Source organism: Acomys russatus, chromosome 27, assembly GCF_903995435.1.
Source record: "Acomys russatus chromosome 27, mAcoRus1.1, whole genome shotgun sequence".
Taxonomy (NCBI): Eukaryota; Metazoa; Chordata; class Mammalia; order Rodentia; family Muridae; genus Acomys; species Acomys russatus.
Window position 1 is genome coordinate 18,109,083 of NC_067163.1, and position 22,907 is coordinate 18,131,989.

Genomic DNA, 22,907 nt, shown 5'->3' on the forward strand with positions numbered 1-22,907 from the left:
GCAGCCTGGGCTGTCCTGTAACTGCCTCCCCAGTGTCGAGGTTACAGGCGTTTTCTACCACATGAAGGTTGACACAGAGCCGGCTGACGGTCCTTGTTTCCCCCCTAGTGACTACCAGACTAAGCGCTGGAGTAGACCCCAACTCAGGGACGATTGGGTTCTCTGACCATCTCTAATTCTTCCCAGCCCACCCTTCACGGAGTTCCGATCCTGCCCGTTCCACATCAGATTTATAGTCAGTTTCTAGCTGCCTGGCTAGTTCTCTCTTACTCATCCACCACTCCTTTCAAGGCCAGGAATGTGCATTGTGCAGCCGCTGCTCTGACTCCTAAGGCACTGTGCAAGTTGAAGAGACTTAAAGAAGGAGGAAAGATCAGCACACCCTTAACTTTCTTCTCTGAGGACCCGCCGGGGATCGGGGATCGGGGATCGGGGATCGAGGGTCACATCCTAATTATAGAAAGCAGTCGGTCTAGTGCGCTGAGACGCTGCCACCGTCACCTCTACATGGTTCTTCCCAGAGCGTCGGGGAGGGACCCAGGAACCCTAGGGGCCAAGACTGGGGTTCCTGCACTGGAGAGGGCAGAAGTTGCCTAGGTCAGCAGCTGGGAACCACTTGCAGGCAGCGGGCTGGAGCTGGGTGGGGACAGGCGGACCGCAAATCTCAGGGGGCGTGGAGCCTAGGCGGAAGGGGCGGGCCGGGCACGAGAAGGGCTGGGCCGAGGTGCCGCGGGGTTGCAGGAGGGTCGTGGGCGGCGTGCAGGAGACATGTCGGGGAGCAGCAGCTGCAGCCAGACTCCCAGCCGGGCCATTCCCACTCGCCGCGTAGCCCTCGGCGACGGTGTGCAGCTCCCGCCCGGGGACTACAGCACCACCCCCGGAGGCACGCTCTTCAGCACCACCCCGGGAGGTAGGCGCGGGCCGGGGTCCCGAGAGGCTTTAGGGTCTGGAAGATACTTTGGGATCCGGAGTCGCACGTGCAGCTGGGATGGCGGCGCTCAGGGGGTTCGGTAGCTGGGTAGAACGGACAAGAGACGTCGGGAAGGCAGGAGGGATTACCATCTGGGTTGCCCGCCTTCTGGGTGTGGTGGAGCGTGGTCTGGAGACGGGGCTGCAAACAGCCTTTTCGTGGGAGAAACAGCAGTGTACCCCAAGCACATAGATAGGCGCTCTGCCAGGATCACCATGTGCTTACGTGTGGCCTCTGTGGGTGTCAGGGTAGTTCTGGGGTGGGACAGGATGGAGGTCTGGGTGGCTCCACCGATCTGGGTTAAGAGTCTGGCCTGGAGATTAAGTTTAGTTGATCTCCCTCGGAATAAATGACGCCTGCACACTTTTTGCCTTCTCGGGGCAACTCTCGTTTTGCCTTGGACACTCGCTCATTAATGGAGGCTGGACGCTGAGGGTGCTCCCTAGCCTAGGAGCACGTCTTGGCCACCTGTGGCATGAAGCCTATTTAGAGAGAAAGAGAGGTCTCTGCAGGGGCCACGGCCAGGGCAGTGCAGAACAACACGTTCCTCCGGCCTGGGGCGGGGTGGGGGCTGGGGGTGGGAGGGCCGAGCGAAGAATTCGCTCAAGTGGCGGAGGATGAGGAAGAGGAAGCTGAGTTGGCGCGGGTAGGGGCCGGCCTCCGGGAACCAGGCATTCCCAGCTTGCCCCTGAGCCCCAGTATTGGCGCTGATGAAACCTACCCGCCCGTTTGCGTGATGAAATCCTCGCGGCTCACTACATCCCTCCCAATCCTCGCGCTGCTCCCACCCACTTTGCGCTTCTCCCCTCCCTGGTCTCCTCCCCCAAGGACTCCTCTTACAACTCAAAAACAGGAGAGATCCTGGCGCTGTGCTGAACCTTGGGCTACTACTGGCGCGGCCAGGCCACATGCCTGTTTTCTCAGGCAGCTGTCCTTACACCAGGGAGCAGAGCCAGAATCCAGAACCAAGGCACCGATGGAGGGATCTTGGAGATGAGCGTCCAGTTTGTGCCTCTTGGTCTTACAGAACACAGCACCAAGGCTGCACTGCTTGGGCACGTGCCTTGTATGCATTGTCATGCTGTGTTCCTAGACTCAGCAGGAAAGCTGAGCCTAAGCGGCATTCATTAGGAACGGGCCCCAAGGAACAGTTCTCTGCAGCCTTCTAGCTTCCCTTTACTGGCGTTCTCCATCCCTTTCTGGCCTCTTTTCTGTTCACGCTTTGGCACCCTTTGCCTTTTTTTTTTTTTTTTTTTTTTTGGGTAGAACTTTGCGTTATGCCCAAACTTCTACAGACAGTCGAGTCTTTTTAGGTGAACCTGGGTTGTTTTTTTTTTTTTAAATAGGCACAGAGGAGGCAGGCCTTTCAGGAAAATCTTTTTTGGCCTCCCCCCCCCCCCCCCCATTTTCTGGATGGACAGGTCAGCTGAGTGGCAGTAGCCAGTACTGTTTGTACGGAGCTCTGATCCTCTTCTCTTGGACTTGGAAGTGTGGAAGTTGGCAAACCGTGGACTTCCCGTTCTCTTTGAAAAGGAAGGGGCATCCGTGTAGCATGTTTGTTTCTTAACTGAAAGAAGGCTGGCTGTGTCAGGTTCCCAAAACCAGCTGGCCCATGCCAGGTTTTTTTTTTTTTTTCTTTCTTTTCTCTTTCTTTCTTTCTTTTTTAAAAAATTTTTATTTTTTTTTGGTTTTTCGAGACAGGGTTTCTCTGTGTAGCCTTGGCCATCCTGGACTCACTTTGTAGACCAGGCTGGCCTTGAACTCACAGCGATCCGCCTGCCTCTGCCTCCCGAGTGCTGGGATTAAAGGCGTGCGCCACCACGCCCGGCTGTGTGTGTTTTTTTTTAATTTTTATTTTTGTTTGTTTGTTTGTTTCTTTCTTTCTATCTATCTTTCTTTCTTTTACCCAGTCCATAGCTTAAGGAAAGTCTTGCTTGTTTTTGCCCAAACCAGCAAGCCTATTCTTTCGTTAAGGAGTCGGATCTTGTCCCAAAGGCCATTCATTCTAGGTCATCTCTGCTAAAAGCGCAGAAGCTTGAACCATTTGTTACAGAGTGTTTCTTGTAACCTAGAACTCCAGTTAAATACGGAGTTTGAATCCAAAGGTCTACAGACTGAGTTAGAGGAGAGAGAGCCAGGGCTACCCGGAGATCCACCTGTCTCTGCCTCCTGAGTGCTGGGAGTGCTGGGGCTAACCGAGTACACCACCACATCTGGCCATTCTGTCTTCCCTGTAGTCTCCCTGGCGAGTACCCTTTCGGGTATTTCTAACAGGTCTGACCTACACTTCTCTGCAAATCCATCTAACTGTTGTATTTTCCTACATATGTCAGGGGCCGGCTGGGAGGTAAAGGTCGAGTTAGTCACCTTGAGATTTGCAGTGACCTCCTGATCTCTAGGAGTATGTAGGCCAGGCACTTGAGGCTCGACTGAGATATTTGCATAACCATATGTGTGATTGGGCTGCATTCCATTTTGAGTACTCATGAATTCCAGGGGAAAGGGAAAAACAACACACAAACAAAACCTGTGCATATGTGGGTCTGGCAAAGTAGATTCCGTCTGGGCATACGACAGGCTGGCATTTCTTGAACTTAGGCTTTCTACACACTTTGGCTTTTGACTGACTTGTAAGAGACTGTGAGTGCTTCATGAAGAAACACTGCAGTAAGTCACTCCTGCTGAGGATGGCTTTGAAGCAGTTGTGTCTCTGAGGCAAGGACATGGCAGGTGGCCTGAACCATCTCCATTTCTGGGACTTTGCTAACTCTGTAGACCAGGCTGGCCTCAAACTCATAGCGATCCACCTGCCTCTGCCTCCCGAGTGCTGGGGTTAAAGGCGCGTGCCACCACTGCCTGGCTAACCTAAGACATTTCTGAAGGGAGTTTTCTACGTGAATGTTTGAGCCTATGAGTCTTTGAGATCACCATCAGTAGTACCATAAACAGAATTTTCTAGTGAACGCCCAGGATGGACGTTTGACTTCTAAACCTACAGAAGTTGTTTGGGTGGTCATACCTAAATAGTACCTTGGCTCACGTTAATCATGCAAGCAGGTAGGGTGGCAGGTGTTAATGACACTGTCTTGTTAAGTAGAGAAAAGTGGGCACTTGTGAATGTAGTGGCATACGCCTTTAATCCCAGCACTCAGCCTAGGCAGGTGGGTTCTGTGAGTTGGAAGCCAGCCTGGTATTAAATAGTGAGTTCCAGGTCAGCCAGAGCTACACAGTGAGACCCATTCTTTAAAAAAAAAAAAAAAAAAAAGTCTCTCTCTAGGAAGCCAACCTTGAAGTGGCTGCTGATCTTTAGCCACCAGTTCTGGGAAGAGGAGGAGGTGGGCTGAGCACTGATGCTAGTGTCTTGATGTCCTGGGGTCACATGGAAGGGAGAAGTTCCTGCTGAGGGTATTCAAGGCAGAAAGAGAGAGCTTGGGCATGAGGCGGTAAGGAGATATAGTAGGTTCCAGAACATACTACTGAAAGTGGAGGAGACTTCAAACTCACTTTGAAGCCTCTCGGTGTTTAAGGCATGTGCTACAGCCTGGCTAGGAAGGTGATTGGAGTGGGAGGGTTGGGACTGCTAGGTAGGCAGATATCTCTGAAACAGGATACAGGCATGGGGCTGAAGGCTCAGGGTTAAAAAGTGCTTGCTGCTCTAGGAAAGGACTGTTTTTCAGCACCTACAGCTGCCCCTGGACCTCTGCCCACTGTGATTCTAGCCAGAGGGGTGCTCTCTTATGGCTTCCTCAGGAACCTCTACTCAAATTAAAAAAAAAAAAAGCTTAGCAGATTGGAAGTGAGCTCCATGACAGCCAGCTATGCATGAGGCCCTAATTTCAATATCTACTGTCACAAAGAAGGGAGGGAGAGGAGGGACGGAGGCAGAGAGGGTGAGTGTCGAGTGTAAGAGAGGATGGGTATGTTGGGAGTTAAGGTTACTAGATGTTGGGCACAGACTTTGAGTTATGAGAGGGATAAAGTCTAGGCATGTATTCATCAGTGGTTATAATTAGCCCTGCAGTGTTTACTAGAAATCAGGGAAGAGAAACCTTAGCCATATCCTTATCTAGCAAAGTCTTATCCTTGCTTACACAAACAGGCACATCCGTGACATATGCCAATTACTTTAATTGTAGGATTTGTTTTACGTTTCCTAGTGTGATACTGGAACACCATTTTGTATACTTTGACCAGGTACTTCTGCCTCCTTTTTTCTCCCTTCCCCATTCTCCTCTCCTTCCTTCCTTCTTTTTTCTTTTTTCTTTACATAAGATCTTAATTGTATAACTCAGGCTGGCCCCAACCTGTTGATTCCCTCTGCCTCAGCCTCCCGAGGGCTGGGATTATGGACTGGGATTATGGGCATGCACCATCCAGCTTAAATGTATGGAATTTTTATTTGCCGGTTGTAGGTAACAATTCAGTAAAGCTGACTGGGGACATGGTTCTAAGAATCAAAGGCCTATCTCTAGAATGAAGCGGCTGGGCATGCATCTCCTGGCCATGTGACTTGACTTTCGTAGTTTGGCCCCAGGACCACAGGGCATGCTTGATGTCCACAAGAGAACTCTTCTCCATCATAAATGAGAGTCTAATGAGGTGAGCCTCTAGATTTTCGTGGTCTGCAGAGATTGCATTTTTTTTTTTCTTCAATATAGTCCCAAAGTGGCAGGTGTTCATTATTTGCAAGGAGAGTTTGGTTCTCCTCCACTGTAATGGCAAAAGTCATTACCAATTCTGGTGAAGGAAGGCAGGTAGGATGGTGCTGTTTTCACTTCACTTATTGACACAAAGTACTGAAACATTTTCCCAAATGAGCCTTTATTGGATGTTCATGAAAATGAGTTAGAACGGAGTAGCAATATTGAAAAATGAGGATTGCTTAGGGTGACAGTCTCTCTCTCTTTCTTAATGTCCGTTTGTGCATATGAGTCCCCATATGTTCAGGCAAACAAACAAAAACATCTGATACTTTCTGCTCTGCTTCTTACGTCAGCTGTCGTTCTCCGTGGTGAATCATAGTCACGAATCTGTTGACATGCTTGTTTCTTGGGTCAGACAGGATGTTCTTCCAAAGCAATCGTTGTGTCCCCAGGATCTAATGCCAGGTCCGGTGCCCAGAAGGTGACAAGTTGTGCTCGGTGTGGCTTGGTGGAGCAGTGTTCTCCTAGCATGTGTAGTGGTCTCCTGGCCTGATCTTTAGTACTAGAAAAAAGATGAAGGGGACCAAAAGAAGCCTGGAGAGAAGAAGGATTTCCCTCAGGATGTGTAGGCTCCCTCCTGGGGCCTGGGTCTCCTCTGGGACACCAGGGTGGAATTGGCTGTACTGGGTAGCCTAGCCTTTAACAAGCCATCCCCAAACTCAGTAACTTAAACAGTTTGCTGCCCATGTCTGTTCCTTGCTAAGTGTTATAGAGTTGACTCATGCTAGAGCTGGGTTGCCCTGGGCTGCAAGGTCCAAGGTGGCTTTATCCACATGTAGGGCCACCACCTGCTGGCTGCTGGCAGGAGGCTAAGTGCCTTCTTAGGGGTTGAATCATTTAGTCTAACTTGAACTTATGAACATGGTAGATGCTGACCTAGGGCGTAAACATGGGAGCCTTGTCACATTGCTTCCACATCGCGTCCTTTGTTCTTGGGGGGCAGGCCAGCTTCAAGTGGGGGCAGGAGGAAGAGGGGACTGACTTCTTTGTTTTGAGACAGGATCTCCTGTAGCCCAGTGAGGAGGGCCTCAAATTTGAGGGTGGCCTGAATCTCCAGATCATTCTACTGCTGCTACTGCTTCTTCTTCTTCTTCTTCTTTTTTTTTTTTCTTTGAGACAGGGTTTCTCTGTGTAGCCTTGGCTGTCCTGGACTCACTTTGTAGACCAGGCTGGCCTCGAACTCACAGTGATCCACCTGCCTCTGCCTCCCGAGTGCTGGGAGGTACTGCTACTTCTTATGTGTATGAACCATTTGTTGTTGTTGTTTTCTTGCTTTTGCTGAACGCCAAGCTATAGGAAAATTGCTTTGCAAGGGCTCATACCATCCAACCCACCACTCCCATTTAAACTTGAAAAGCCTGGGTTTTCTGGGCACTAGCAATTGGCTTGCATCAGGTGTGCCTGGCAGTCCAAAATAAGGATGAGAATACAGGAGGTACAGTCCACTTAGAGCTTTGGTTTGGCAACGTACAATGTGAAGGTTAAAAAGCAGGCTTCTTAGCTGCCTGTGGTGGCACATGCTTGTGATACCAGAACTCTGGAGGTGCAGACAGGAGGATCAGCTGCTCAAGGCCCATAGGTGTTTTGAATGTATTAGCTCCCATAGGTACATATATTGAATGCTCGGCCCCCAGTTGGTAGAGCTGTTTGGAAAGGATTAGGAGGTGTGGCCTTGTTGGAGGAGGTGTGTCACAAGGGCGTGGGCTTTGAGGGTTCCAAAGATAAATATGAAAGTTTCCGGCTTACAGCTTCATCCCACACCATGCCTGCCCACCTGCTGCCATGCTTCCCCCCATGATGGTCATGGGCTCTAAACCCTCAAATTAAATGCTTTTATTTCTAAGTTGTCTTGGTTGTGGAGTCTTATCCCAGCAATAGGAGAAGGAACTAAAGACAGCCAGCATCAGCTACAAATTGAGTTGGAGCGTGGGCTGGCCTACACGAGACCCTGTCACAAAACTCAGACGAACAAAACAGATGTCCTACTTAAGAGGATGTGTGTTTGGACTGGAGTTGTACCCAGTGGAAGAACAGTTGTGTACGAGTCCCTGAGTTTTAAACTTCAGCCCCAAAAGAGGGAAACACCAGGCTGTCTATATGAGCTTGCTACAGCTGCCATATGGAAAGATGGCCATCCAGGTGCCCTAAGCAACGGAACTGTTTTTCTTACTGGAGATCTAAGAGGTAGGAAGGTGGGTTCCTTCTGAGGCCTCTCTTTGTTGCTTGCAGATGGGTGCCTTCTCTCTTCTCAGTTTATGGTCTTCTACCTGGGGGTCTGTGAATAGATTTCCTCTTCTTCCAAGGAAACAAGTGAGACCAGATCAGATCCACTCTGAAGGCCTCATAGTGACCCTCCCTATGACAGACCTTTCCAGATGCCATCTTCTGAGGTGCTGGGGCTCAGGCTTCCGTGCATCAATTTGGAGGACTACAGCAGAGTCCATGACAGCTCCTACCCACTCCCACTGGAGCAGCACTTGCTGTTTGTTTTGGGGCACCCACCCCCTTTTGGTAATGGCTAGCGGCACCCACATAATGCACCAGTGCATTTTGAAGCATTTGGGGAGAGGTCGGGAAAGAGGAAGGTGCTTGGTGAGCCTTAGGATAATTTCAGCCATTTTGTTCTAAAAGTCTCTGTAAAAGCCTCATCCTCATCAGAGCCTCTTGGGAAGAAAGGTGGCTCCTTGTCCCCGACTGACTGCCCGCATTTGGTGTGTGGTAGCATCATAACATACCTGACCCCTGAGAGAGAGAGAATCATTATTTGGGTCTCTTTTGCTCTGCCTTATTTATTTTATTTATTGAGCCCAAGGTGGCCTTGAAAACTTACTGTGTAGGAAAGAGTGACATCGCGTTGCTGATCCTCCTACCTTTACCTCCCAAGTGCTGGGATTATAGGTGTGCCATGTCTTGTTCCCTGGCTTCTCCTTGGTAAGTTTACTCTGCTTGCTTCATAGTCCTGGCTTAGGCTGGCCTCGAACTTACAGAGATCCGATTGCCTCTGCCTCTCCAGTGCTTGTATGAGAGGCATGCACCACCATGGATGTCTTATTTTTATTTATGTTTTGGTCCCTCAGGGCCCTGTAAGGCAGATGCTCTCTCATGGAGCAATGACTCTAACTCCCATGATCACTGGCATTTGTCATTTAGTCTTTGTGGTACTCCTCTGAGGTGTGAGCTTTTTTTCTTATTTTCTTCTTGTGGCACAGAAAGAACTGGGAGCCAGAAATTGAGTTTTTTTTTTTTTTAAGGTAGTGATTCCCACTGTGAGTTCAGGACTTCTGCCTCCAAGTCCCATGTGATTTTTCACGTTAAGGGCCTGACACTAATCAGATCCTAAAAATAGATACTGATGGTCAGTGCTTTAAATAGAGTGTCAGCGAGCCTGAGTAACTCCTAGGTGACAGGTGAGAAAACTAGATCCTTGGGGAATATTACCTCGCTTGTGTGTCCAAGAAAACTGGCATTGGTGTTAAACCACACCTTGGGAATAAAGACTTTATTTTTTGTGCATTCCTGGAATTAAAAGCTCCAAAGGCTGCCAGCCATGCATACCTACATCGTGATGGTTCCTATGTTCTGTGTGTCTCAGAGAGATGGAAGATGCCCATATTGCCCCTAAGTTTCTTTCTTGGTTGTTTCCTTTCCTTCTGATGTGTCCCCACTTTGGCTTTGGAATTGGGTCCTGCTGTGGGTGAGACTGAGCAGCTTGTGGCAGCCTATCACCTTCAACCTTTACAAGACAGGGTAATTGCTAGTGTCTGTGCAGGCTTGCCTCCGGCCTGCCACTGATCTAACACACACCAGAAGATGACAAAGGTGGCACTTTGAGGTCTTTGAGAACTCCTCGAGGCACAGGCAGGGAAAATGGTAACCTGTCCACAGAGTAGAGCACAGCTGTGTTTCAAGACTCAGCCAGTAGCAGCCAGTTACTCCACAGGCAGATCAAAACTGAACTTTGAACTCTCACCCCAGCACCCAGTAGGCTCTGGGTTCCAGCTTCACAACTGACCTGTGATTCACTGTGTGTGTGCTCCACCTCTACACTATTTGTATACTTATTTATTTTACTTTTTTTTTTTTTTTAAACTTCTCTCATCACTGTGGCCAAATCCCTGACAGAATTACAACAGGGATATTTATTTTGGCCCATGACTTCTGAGTGCAGTCCACAGTCACTTGACTCATTGCCCTTGGACAGAGCATCATGGCGGCAGGAACATGGGGGCAGAGGCGGGTCTTTACTTTAGGGTGGACCGGAAGCAGAGAGAAAGGAAATAAATGCTGGTGTCTTGCTGCCTTCCAGACTGAGGTGGTGCTGCCCAAGTTGAGGGTGGGTCTGTCCTCACAGGCACTCCCGTAGGTGCACCTCCCCGAGGTCCTGCACCAGGACTTCTTTTCTACTTTTTGGACACAGGGTCTTTCTAGGTAGCCCTAGCTGTCCTGGTGCTTGCTGTGTAGATCAGACTGGCCTCGAACTTACGGAGATCTTTCTGCCTCCTGAGTGCTGGGAATGGCACCATACTTGGCAATCAGTACCTCTTAAACCTTTTTTGCTTGACCTCTCCTAGCATGAGAGTTTGTACACAACCCTAAGTATGTAGGTATATGAAATAGGTATATGAAATCAAACATTTACTGATAAAATTGTAAATTAATGACAGTTTTTTGGCATACATATAATTGGACTGTTTATTAAAAAGAGGAAAGCAAGCTTGCCTACTGAGACGACCTGCTTTGTTATGCAGAATATCTTGGCTGAATGTTTCACACTGTAGGACACAGAGCATATTTGTTTTTCAGTTGGTTGGTATTTTGTTTTTATAAATAATCTGCAGTGTACATTGTATTGGTAAGCTGTTCTGTGCTGTCTGAGCTGACTGATAAAGCTGGCTATAGAAGCAGGGTTACCCTCTCCTATTTCAGACCCAAATGTGTTTATCTCAAGTGTCCCTCACGGCTCTTTGTCTGGATGGTCTTGCCCTCTGTGACAGGAGGGACAAGAACAGCAAAACAGCCCGAGTGAATGCCCTTGAGAGCAGCTAGAAGGGGAACCTCTACCAGCCAAGGTCACTGTTGTTTATCCCTCGATATGAAAGTGTCTACAGTGGGAGAGAGAGAGAGAGAGAGAGACTCAGCCTTGGAAGCTCAGCCATGCAGATTTAGCTTAGTCGGAACCGAAGCCTCCTGCCTCAACTTCCCTAGTCAGCTTCTGTGAGGCATCGTGGACATCCAGTTTGGTGATGTTTGATCTTGCAAGACTCAAGGGAGGGGAGCATCTGGGAACACCAGCCTGCTACTTTAAGGCTGATTTCTGCTGACTGGCTGACTTAGTACTGTTTGTCTGTCTACCTCTCACCAGCTATTTTTTTTTTTTTTTGCTTCTTTTATTTCGGCTTACTATACGCCTATGCATTTAAAACTGAAAGCATTTGCAGATCTCTCTCCAGGTGGCACCAAACCATCATCAGTGCCAGGGAAGTTGTTCATTGAAAGACTAGGACTAGGTGGTGGGCAGCATGCTCCTGGACAGTCAGGAGCTCTCTCAAGGTCTGGCCTAATCCCAAGCCAGGCCAAAGTTCATTGAGTTAAAAAAAATTTTTAAAAGAAATTTATGGAATGTGTGTGTGTGTGTGTGTGTGTGTGTGTGAGAGAGAGAGAGAGAGAGAGAGAGAGAGAGAGAGAGAGACAGAGAGAGAGAGAGACAGAGAGAGAGAGACACACAGAGAGAGAGAGAGAGAGAGAGAGAGAGAGAGAGAGAGAGAGAGAGAGAGAGAGAGAGAGAGAGAGAGAGAGAGAGAGAGAGAGAGAGAGGGAATATGAATATGGGCTTGGGTGTGGGTGGGTGTATACCACATCATGCATATGGAGGTCGAAGACAACTTGTAGCCATTGGTTCTCTCCTACCATGTGGGTCCCTGATTTTGAACTCAGGTCGCCAGGCTTGCGTGGCAGGTAGGTGCCTTTGCCAGCTGAACCATCTAGCCAGCCCTTGATTTATTTTCCTTAAGTGTGATATATAACATTCTGTAATATGTTAATTTATGACGTATGTGCTCTATTAGAAAGAACCTGGATACCATTCCTGCCTTTGAGAAACCAGACTTATTTGTTGCCTGCAGGAGATGAACTATAAATAGAAAGGCGGAGACAGTTTAACATTCCTGCTGGATGCCATTGTCTACCGGAGGAGGCTTGGAACCTGACGCTTGAGATTTGTTGAAGAGGAAGCATTTAGTAAATACTGTTGAGGGGTTAAAAATAGATCTCGATGCCATGCTGCCATGGTAGAGCTGTTGCCCCCCCCCCCCCCCAGAAGCAGTGGATGATAACTCCATATGCTCAGTGTCACCTCATGGGTCTCCTGCAATGATTCAGCTCCTCTCCCTTGGGAAATGCTGCCTTATATGGTGGTATTTGGGCAGCTGCCTGGGTGGAGGGTCCTAAGGTTTGCTGCTGCAGACTGGCCCTCGCCCTGGGGAGAGAGACTCACTTTGATAGGGGGTTGAGTAGAATGGCAGTGGCATTCATGCCAACCCTTAAAGGGGTGACGCAAAGCCGGGCGGTAGTAGCACGCGCCTGTAATCCTAGCACTTGGGAGGCAGAGGCAGGTGGATCTCTGTGAGTTCGAGGCCAGCCTGGTCTATAGAGAGAATTCTGGGACAGCCAGGGCTATACAGAGAAACTCTGTCTTGAAAAACAAAAAACAAAACAAAACAAAACAAAAAACAAAAAAAAAAAAAAACACACACCAAAAAAACCCCCTCAGGCATATGTAGTGGAGGTTTGGAGAAGAGCTCAGCCTGAGACCTTTTTTGGAGCAGATAGAGCATTTCCTGTTTCTGCAAAGAGAGGGCAGGACAAAGTTTCCTGCTTCTGGGAGGGACCCACTGTCTTTCTGGTCTGGATGACCGACCTGGGGTTCTATAGAATAGGAGGGTGTGATGACAAGAAGGCTGCCTTTTCTGTGGGCTGTGCTTGTCAGCAGTGGAGGAGGGTTGTGCTCAAGTTGGCCAGGTTTCTCTCAGCCGGCCTTACTTACTTACCCTCGGTCCAGATTGTATAAAAGAACCTGCTGCATCTGCTCTGGCCACGCTTCCAGGAAGTGGGAAGCACAACCGGCAAATGGTTCCAGGAAACATCATAAACTTCCTTATTACACCTCTTCCCCCATCAGGAACCAGGATCATCTATGACCGGAAATTTCTGATGGAGTGTCGGAACTCACCTGTGGCCAAAACACCCCCGAAGGACCTGCCAACCATTCCTGGGGTCACTAGCCCTACCAGTGATGAGCCTCCGATGCACGCTAGCCAGAGCCACCTGCATAGCAGCCCGGAAGATAAGCGGGCAGCTGGTGAGTGGTTGGGCGTGTCCAGGCCCTGATTGGAGAACAGTGTCTGTGTTCTCTAGGGAATTCCGCGGTTCAGGGGGAGGGTGATGGTGACTGTCCGCCTTCTGAGAAGCAGCTGTGGAGAGCCCAGAGGGTGGGGGGCATCGGTGGGAAGCAGAGCTCTCATTGGTGCCAGCTCAAAAAGCTACAAGGACCTCAGGACAGCTGATCTTATGCATCAGGTAATAAGTGGAGAGCTGATCTAAAATGCCAGGGGCTTTACTTAGTGCTTTTCATCAACCAACCCACCTCTGTATAGTTCCTTGCAAAAGACCACCACCCGGGCCACTCTTGGAACACAGTGGCCCTATTTGATATTCGTGGTGCTGAGGAGACAACTGATCAAAGACATGGTGTGCCTCCCTGCTAGGAAATTGCATGTCTGCAGCAAAGATAAAAAGTAAACCTAGGTATCTCCAGGCAGGTTACTGGCCTTTTAACGGAGACAGGCAGACAGTGCCTCCTATTGTCATCGAAGCTTTTACATTTATAGCTAGGTCCTTCCTGGTTCCTCATCCTCCTAATCAAAGCAGCCACCCTGGCAGCCACATGTGCGGTCTGAACGTGCTCTTGTGGCAGGGAGTTTGAGCTCTCCTCTGTGGGACAGTGTTGCACAAGCGTTTCCACCCACCCTCTGTCATGGGAGGACCACCTCTGACTCTCTCCACTTTGAAGGCAAGTGCACCAGGCTCAGCCAGAGATCTGCTCACACCCACTGACACTGTAGGGTGGGCTTCCTAATTACCCTGAGAACCCAGCAGCCCAAGACAGACAATATTTATCCTGCTTGGACTGGGATGGAGGTGGGTGGCAATAGGAAGGCAGACATGACTGGGTGCAGACAGCAATGTGACAAGTGGCTCTCACCTTTACCTTTTTTTTTTTTTTTTAAAGATTTATTTATTATGTATACAATGTTCTACCTGCATGTGTGCCTGCACACTAGAGGAGGACACCAGATTGTTGTGAGCCACCATGTGGTTGCTGGGAATTGAACTCAGGACCTTTGGAAGAGCAGCCAGTGCGCTCAATCTCTGAGCCACCTCTCTAGCCCTTTACCTTTTTACCTCACACCAAACCTGACAGCTCAATGAAGTTAGGCTATACCTGAAATTGTCACTGTTAACTGAAGACTGTCATTTACCCTTGCCGGCACACCTACCCTGTCCTAGTTTCTCATGGTACCCTCTCACCCCAAACAGTGGCCTAGTAGCCTCATATAGTATTAGGATTAGTAGGGGGGGGAGGGTGTGGGGTGTGAGGAGGTGGTGTATGGGATGTGTAGGTTTTTTTTTTTGTTGTTGTTGTTGTTTTTTTGGGGGGGGATGTGTAGTTTTAACTCTCCTTAACTGGACACAAGAAACAAAGCTCCAATCCTTGGCCCACATATTAAAACTCGAATTTACAGAACGTTCAGCACTGTCACCTCCGTTAATACAGAAGCCTGCTCTCCTAGCCCAGTCAGCTTGTCTCTTTTCTCTTTGGTAGCATCTATGCCTCCACTAGCCCTACGAGAATAACAATAATGAAGTTTCCTTCCTAGCCTCTAGGTTTGGAGGGTTCCCATTTGCCACTTGCTTACTGGCTCTCTGGTCTTGTATCTCCACAGGTGAAGAGTCACAGTTTGAGATGGACATTTAAGGGACCAGCCATAGGACGGAGTGATGCTTTCTGGACCCCACGAGGCCCTTGGAAGGAGAGCCACAGCAGGCAGGCCTTATACCAGGCAGACATTGGGCGTGGGCCGGCCACCCAATCCCATTCCTCCTCACTCAGGGCGCTTGCTCTGCCTTCTGTTCTGTGAACACCAGCAGATACCTCCTTGTGCCTCTGGTGATGCTGAGCTGCTACTCCAGGGGACAGACTCTTGCCCACACCCTGCCTCAAGCGCCAGGAAGTGGACACAGAGGAGCCCGTCAGAACGGTCTTCTGGCAACTGTAGCCTCGACTTCTGGAGCACACCTACCCTTTCCATAGGTTGGGGCATCTGGGAAAGCTACCCTTCACTTCTTTCCCTGAGAGGAAATAAAAGCCACATTTACCCTACGCCCCAGGCTGGGCCCTGTCTCAACTGTTTTCAACTTGAAATGATAACACAGTTACTCTCTGTTCAGTGCTTATAGTGTACTTTCCTTTACGTCATCTCATGTGATTATCATACCAGGTAAGCAGAGCAAGCCTTACTGTCATTTTTCAGCTGAGAAGTCGGGCTGAGGATAAGCTCCATGGGAGTGGGCCAGAGCTCTGCTGCTCTGTAATTCTTGTTTTTTAGTAGTAAGCATTACCTTTGTCCAGTGAGGTGGTCACCTTTCCCCTGAGTCCAGGCCAGTGTAGAGCCTTTGATCCATGTGCAGCTAGTCTCTGCTGATCGTCTCTGTGTGTGCTGCCATGGGGGGGGGGGAGGGGCGCAGAATAGATAACCTCTGCCTTCAGGGATTTTACTTAAGTGTAGCATGTACCCATTAAAAAAGGTAGCATGAAGCAGATTGTATAGGATGGGCTATCAGTGGTCCATGAGGGGTGGCATGTGGGGGAAGCTTGGAGGGAAATGATGCAGCTGGGAATAGGAGTGTTACAAAGGTCATACGGTCTCAGGGAGCCAGATGAGTAAGGGTAGGATGTCAGTGATCCTTATATGAACACAGCAGGCACTTCTGCATGTGAAGATGCCTTAGCAATTGCTTAAAGAAGAGCTGTTTTTTATGAGTCTTGATGCTTAGGCTGAGAAGGGGCGTGGCAGGCAGGTGTCTTTCACTACAGGACATTTTGAGGCCTGGGTGTCCTGGACCAGGAAGTAGTGGCTAATGTGCCCCCTTATAGGTTCGGGATCATCATGTTTGTTAGCTTGCCATTTGGGGAGCAGCAGGCATCCATGGCCATATCTTTTGCTTGCCTTTTCTATAGCTGATTTGCAGCCCCTCCCAAAGGAAGCTGGGATCCATGTGGTGGTATATGAAAGGACACACAGGACTTTGCTGTGTTGACTGCACACATAACAGCATAGCCTCCTCCCGTGTGTGGAAGTATGAGGCCACTGAGGGGCTATTACCAGAACAAAAGCAACAGGGGAAACCTCATCTTGGTTAAATGAGAGGTCAAGTCAGTACCCCCTCTCTGTTAGCTTCCCAATAAAAGCATCAAATCGCCCTGACATCTCACCAGAAGTCTCACTCACCAGTCTATGCGTTCCAGAGCAGTTGCCATTTTCTCAAGGTCCATGTATACTCCCCTGGAACACCAGGAGCCATAAAAATGGGCAGAAGTTAGCAGCCTGCCTCAGCGAGAACTATATTCTTAAGCCTCACCAGCATTAATTGTTGCTGGGTGCTGCCTGTTGGCAAAGCTCTGCAACCCAGCCCCTGTTCTCCAGGAAAGACAGCTGTGGGGAGATGAGCCTGCTTTGTTCATCTGGACATCCTTGTGTGCTGGAATCTTAATGTTGGTGGCGATGCCCTCTTAAGAAACCCATCCGTCTGGCGTGCCCACCCTCCGTTGTGACTAAAACCACTGTTTGTGTTTGAAGAACTAGCTGGCAACTGCAGATAGGTGCCACAAACCGGAACTACAAAGAGGCTTTATGGTGTGGTGTGTGTGTTGCCAGCTTGCGAAACTTAATGGAGAGGAGATGTCACCAAGCGTTACAGGTGAGTATCCAGGGCCTGGAGGCTGGACCTGTTTGGTGAATTAAAGGGCACTGAGGTTAAGGATCTCGGAACAAGTTTGCTGGGGTAAATGTTGGAGGTGATAGAGGCTTTACCTTCTTGAGTGAAGAGGCTCAACCAGGCGGTGAGTAGAGAACGGGCTGGGTAGGAAAGGGAGTCTTGCTGGCATTTGATATAGGTGCCAGAAGCAAGATGTCTTGGGAGGGTTTGAGGCTGGAGTGATGGTACTCCATCTGCAGCACACTGATCTCAGTGACTGGGTGGCAGAGAAGAGCTTGCTGGCTGGCCAGCTGACCTCAGTTGGCATGCTCCAGGTTCGGTGACTGATCCTGTCTTTTTTTTTAAAAAAAAAGCGAGAGTGCTTGTGGGTGACACTAGACACTCTGGCTTCCGTGTGCCATGTGCACATACACAAATGTGCACACACGTGAATGCACAGAGGAAACACATAGCAGTTGCACAGTGAATAGCAAGGATGGCAAAAATGGTCTTGGGGGCATGCATGTAGTTAGCCTGAGTGCAGTGTACAGACCTCAACTGGTAACTCTTTAACTTCTAAGGGCTGCTGGCCCTCTTGTCTCCAGGTTGCCAGACATCCCAGCTAGTATTACCTTCCTCCTGGTACCTTTCAGTGTTGACATTTAGGCACCTGGAGGAAAGGGGCAAAGACAAGGCCAACGAGGAAGTCTGTCTTGTCACCTGAACAGTGTCCTCAGGCAGGGTGAGGTCCAGCAAGTGGACTGCAGGTAACTGCAGCCTCCATCCAGTGTGTTCATCCCTGAGAACCTAAACAGACACCTGAGGAATAGCTCGTCCGAGGAAGTGTGTTTAAGTGCACACACAGAAATGTGACCAGGTAAGTAGAACAAGGACATGGGGACTGGAGAGGGACGTGTTAGTGTCTTAGTCACTGTCGCTGAGGAGACATGAGTATGGCAATTCCTATAGAGGAAGGATTTAGTTGGGGCTCGCTTCCAGTTTCAGAAGCTTGGTCTATTATGGCAGCCAGCATGGGAGGCATGGTGCTGGAGCCTAGTGCAGAGCGGCAGGGGGAGGAGGGGGTGAGGGGTGGGGGGCGTGGTAGAAAGGAGTGCGAGAGGGAGCGCTTAGGTCCTCAAAGTCCACCCGCAGTGACACACTCCTGATAGGTTTTCTCTGCCAAATTGAAGTCTAAAGGCAGTTTTATTGGGGGCAGCTCTTGGGCAGGTTCACCAGTCCTAAGGAATGGGAGCCAGGGAAGTCACCATGCAGGCAGGGAGACAGAGAAGTGGGGAGAGGAAGAAAGATCAAGCCCATGTTGGGGGGTGGGGTGGGCGGGAGGGAACCAAAATGTCCTGGTTTTAGAGTGAAGAGCCTCTGGCTGAGAGGAAGCCCAACCCCTGGGCTGGAAAGTTCAGCATAGAGAGTGGGGTATGCCAGCCATGCTCTGTACTAGGTAGGGACTGAGGGATGCTGGGAGAACCTGGAGGTGGGGTATGAAACCCTCCAACAAAACCACACCTGTTCCAATAAGGCCACACCTCCTAATCCTTCTCAAGTAGTGCCACTCTCTGATGACTAAGCATTCAAACATATGAGCCTGTGGGGGCCATTAGCATCCAAACCACCAACCAGCAAAGGTGGACCTGGAAGGAAGCTAGTGTGCCCGTGGACATAAAATGGAGCTAGCATGTGCGGTAGCAGCTGTAACTTTAGACAACAATGGATTCATTTGCTGGAACAACAGAAAAGGCCATAACAGAATGACCTGGGTACATCTGAAACTTCGGGAAGTTGGTGGGTAATGTTTTTATTCTTGTGTTATATGTGGCCTAGGCTAATGGATATCAGTATTAGGATTCCAGTTCCTGTCGGTTTCACTTCAAAGCTCAGGCCCTTTCTGTCATACTGTGAGTCAAGATGAAGCTTGGGCAGTTCGGCCTCTGAAGTGTTAGCAGGCAGCAGTTGGTGGGTTGTCAGAACAAAGTTGAGACTGGTGTTTAGGAGGGATTGGGTTTGAACTGGGAGTAGCAAGGACTGGAGGTCGCTGAGTATTGAATGGCTATTGTGTGTGAAGCCCTTCGTGGGGTCAGAGTACCATTAGGGGTTAATGCTGTGTATGAGTCCTTTTGTGCATTCTCTCTAGGAAGTCAAACCTGGCCCTCCTGCAGATACGGCCAAAGTTTAGCAAAGCCAAATTTCCTCACTCCCCTAGATGACACAGGCTCTTTTGTTGTTTGTTTGTTTGTTTTTTTGAGACAGGGTTTCTCTGTGTAGTCTTGGCTGTCTTGGACTCACTTTGTAGACCAGGCTGGCCTCGAACTCACAGAGATCTGCTTTCCTCCTGAGTGCTGTGATTAAAGATGTCCGCCACAAGCCCGTTTTGTTGTAGGAGGAGCCAGTGCCCCAGGCAAGGCAGTAGAGATCTCTGGATAATTAACTCACCCGTCTGCAGGAGGTCAGTGCATATGAGGAGGAGAGAATCACTTCTGAGATCAAGTCATCATTCCCCTACCCGTGTGTGTGTGTGTGTGTGTGTGTGTGTGTGTGTGTGTGTGTGTGCGTGTAATCTTAGCTGGCAGAGTGCTTGCCTAGGTTCTGTCCCCAGCATCGCATTGGGTGTGCTGGTGCATGGCTGGAGGTGGAAACGGGTCAGAAGTTCAAATGTATGCTTGGCTCAAGATATAATAAAACCAACAACAACAACAAAAATAAATAAATGACACCACGAAGGCCAGGGTCCTTCAATTTTTACACAGTACAGGACATTGACTGGAATGTGGTTGGCAGAATAGTGGAGGTGGAGGCAAATTCCTTTCCAACATTCCGATTGGCCGCAGTGCGTTTCAAAAGCTGTGTTTTCAAGTATTTTATGTTCCTCCAACTCCGGATTAATGTAAGGAAATACAGGCATTTCTCAGATAAGGCATTTCATTTGGAGTCCATTTAGTGAAAAGTGAAGGTGCTGTGTATATTAAAGACCTAAGACTGTGGAGAATGTCCTGTCCATTGGGTAGATAGATCAGAGTAGGGGTTCGATGTTTACTACTGTTATTGTCCTTGGTTAGTGCAATAGTTTGAGCAGACCCCCTGGGCCTCGATCCACCCCTCAAGATGTTCTTCTTGTAGGTTTCTAGGACCCTCTGGGCCCTTCTATTTCCCCATCTTCTATATTTCTCTTACCTAGAGTCCCAGGTAGGATGTCCTCACATCTATTCCCAATCTCTTGGACAGTTATGTGGAGAGCGGGGACTGAATCTGAAATGAACTCTGGTGCTCCATATTTGACCACCTCCCCTTGGTTGGGAGGCCTGGTGGCACTCAAAGAAAGAATAAGCAGGCTACCAAGATGAGACTTGATAGCCTATGACCATATTGGGGGGGCGAGGGTTCCCCTCGGTTTTAGACCTAGGGGAGGGGAATAGGGTGAAAGCGGGAGGGACGGGAAGATACAAGCGATGGGATAACAATTTAGTTGTAATCTGAATAAATTAAATATAACAAAAAGACCTAAGGACTCCGCGAGCTCTCTATTAATATGCAGCTGGACCCTACTGCGGGAAGGAGCGGGAGGTGCTTCAGAATGTGGGACCTGCTAGTCACCCTTGGGGCTGGGACAAGCTTGTCATGATCTCGTTTCCTCATGGACCAAGCTGGACTCTGTCTGTTGCCAAACTGCTTCTATTGGCCGGCCTCTCAGCCCAGCCCTAGTCAACGATTCCTCCATGCAAACAGGGCATAGAGTTTATGCATGTTCTTCCTAACTGGAGTGTTTTTAAACATTTTCCTAGGCCACTTCACGCTCAAATCAGAGAGAAGAAGAGTGCGTTCTAGAGCAATGGAGATCCCAATGGTTAAAACACCTTTCTTGCCTTATAGACGGTTAAGATTTGCGCTGGATCGTGATTATAATCGTGGTCTCATATCTGTTTTCTTCTTCTTCTTCTTCTTCTTCTTTCTTCTTCTTCTTCTTCTTCTTCTTTCTTCTTCTTCTTCTTCTCTTCTTCTTCTTCTTCTTCTTCTCTCCACCCCTCTTCCTCTTCCCTCCTCCTCCTCCTTCTTCTTCGAAACAGACTCTCATATGTGCCGCCCTCAGGAAATTGCATGTCTGCAGCAAAGAGAAAAGTAAACCTAGGTATCTCCAGGCGAGGTTACTCTGGCCTTTTAAAAACGGAGACAGTCAGGCAGTGCCTCCTATTGGCATCGAGCTTTTACATTTTAGCTAGGTCCTTTCCTGGTTTCCTCACCTCCTAATCAAAGCAGGCCACCTGGCCGCCACATTGCGTTCGGAAACGTGCTCTTTGTGGCATGGAGTTTGAGTCTCGCCTCTGTGGACAGTGTGTCAACAAGCTTTTCACACCCCCCTCGTCATGGGAGACCACCTCTGACTCTCTCCACTTTGAAGGCAAGTGACCAGGCCTCAGCCAGAGATCTGCTTCACAAACCACTGACACTGTAGGGTGGGCTTCCTAATTACCCTGAGAACCCAGCAGCCCAAACAGACAATATTTATCCTGCTTGGACTGGGATGGAGGGGGTGGCATAGGAAGGCAACAGGACGGGTTGCAGACATTCAATGTGACACGTGGCTTCCCTTTACCTTTTTTTTTTTTTTTTAAGATGTTATTTATTAGTATACAATGTTTCTACCTGCAGGTGTGCCTACACCAGAGGAGGACACCAGATTGTTGTGAGCCACCATGTGTTGCTGGGAATGTGAACTCGGACCTTGGAAGAGCAAGCCAGTGCGCTCAATCTCTGAGCCATCTCTCTAGCCCTTTACCTTTTTACCTCACCAAAAACCGACAGCATCAATGAAGTTAGGGCTATACCTGAATTGTCACTGTTAAACTGAAGACTGTCCATTTACCCTTGCCGGCACACACCTACCCTGTCCAGTTTCCCATGTACCCCTCACCCCAAAAATTGGCCTATAGCCTCATATATATAGGATTTAGTAGGGGGGGGAGGGTGTGGGGGTGTGAGGGGGGTGGAGGATGTTGTAGGTTTTTTTTTTTGTTGTTTGTTGTTGTTTTTTTTTTGGGGGGATGTTGTAGTTTACCCCCTCTCCTTACGGACACAAAGAAACAACGCTCCAAGTCCTTGGCCCAATTAAACCACTCGAATTTTACAGAACGTCAGCACTGTCCACCTCCGTTAACCCGAAGCGAAGAAGCCTGGCTCTCCTAGCACCATTCAGCTTCTCTTTCGCTCTTTGGTAGCATCGTATGCCTCCACTAGCCCTACGAGAGATAACAATAATGAAGTTTCCTTCCGACCGCTAGTGGTTGGAGGGTTCCCCATTTGCCACTTGCTTACTGGCCTCTGGTCTTGTATCTTCCCACAGGTGAAGATCACAGTTTTGAGATGGACCATTTAAGGGACCAGCCAAGGAACGGAGTGATGCTTTCTGGACCCCACGAGGCCCTGGAAGAGAGCCACAGCAGGCAGGGCCTTATCCAGGCGACATTGGGCGTGGGCCGGCCACCCAATCCCATTCCTCCTCAACTCAGGCGCTTGCTCTGCTGTCTGTTCTGTGAACACCAGCAGATACCTCCTTGTGCGCTCTGGTGATGCTGAGCTGCGACTCCAGGGGACAGACTCTTGCCCACACCCTGCCCCAAGCGCCAGGGGGAAGTGGACAAGAGGAGCCCGTCAGAACGTCCTTCTGGCAACTGTAGCCCTCGACTTCTGGAGCACACCTACCCTTTCCATAGGTTGGGGCATCTGGGAAGCTACCCTTCACTTCTGTTCCATGAGAGGAAAATAAAAGCCACATTTACCCTACGCCCCAGGCTGGTCCCTGTCTCAACTGTTTTCAACTTGAAATGATAACACAGTTACTTCTATGTTCAGTGCTTATATGTACTTTCCTTTAAGCATCTAATTGATTATCATACCAGGTAAGCAGAGACAAGCCTTACTGTCATTTTTCAGCTGAGAAGTCGGGCTGAGGATAAGCTCCATGGGAGTGGGCCAGAGCTCTGCTGCTCTGTAATTCTTGTTTTTTAGTAGTAAGCATACCTTTGTCCAGTGAGGTTGTCACCTTTCCCCTGAGTCCCAGGCCAGTGTAGAGCCTTTGATCCATGTGCACTAGTCGCTGCTGAATCGTCGCTGTGTGTGCTGCCATGGGGGGGGGGGGGAGGGCCGCAGAATAGAAACCTCTGCCTTCAGGGATTTAACTTAAGTGTAGCATGTCC

The 22,907-nt window shown here is 49.3% G+C and overlaps 1 protein-coding gene across 3 annotated transcripts in view; it reads left to right on the forward strand.

Moving 5' to 3' along the window:
* The first annotated feature begins 699 nt into the window (after nucleotides 1-699).
* Eif4ebp1 (eukaryotic translation initiation factor 4E binding protein 1) overlaps nucleotides 700-22,907 on the forward strand; it is a 29,352-nt gene continuing 7,144 nt past the window's right edge. Inside the window, exons 1-3 of one of the 3 annotated variants that reach the window (XM_051169599.1) lie at nucleotides 701-910; nucleotides 12,851-13,030; nucleotides 14,676-15,262. In XM_051169599.1, coding sequence (XP_051025556.1) covers nucleotides 769-910; nucleotides 12,851-13,030; nucleotides 14,676-14,707 — 354 coding nt within the window. In that variant the 5' untranslated portion in view covers nucleotides 701-768 and the 3' untranslated portion in view covers nucleotides 14,708-15,262. Of the gene's footprint in view, nucleotides 911-12,850; nucleotides 13,031-14,675; nucleotides 15,263-22,907 lie in introns of those variants that run through there. The other 2 variants (XM_051169601.1, XM_051169600.1) reach the window with 2 other exon arrangements.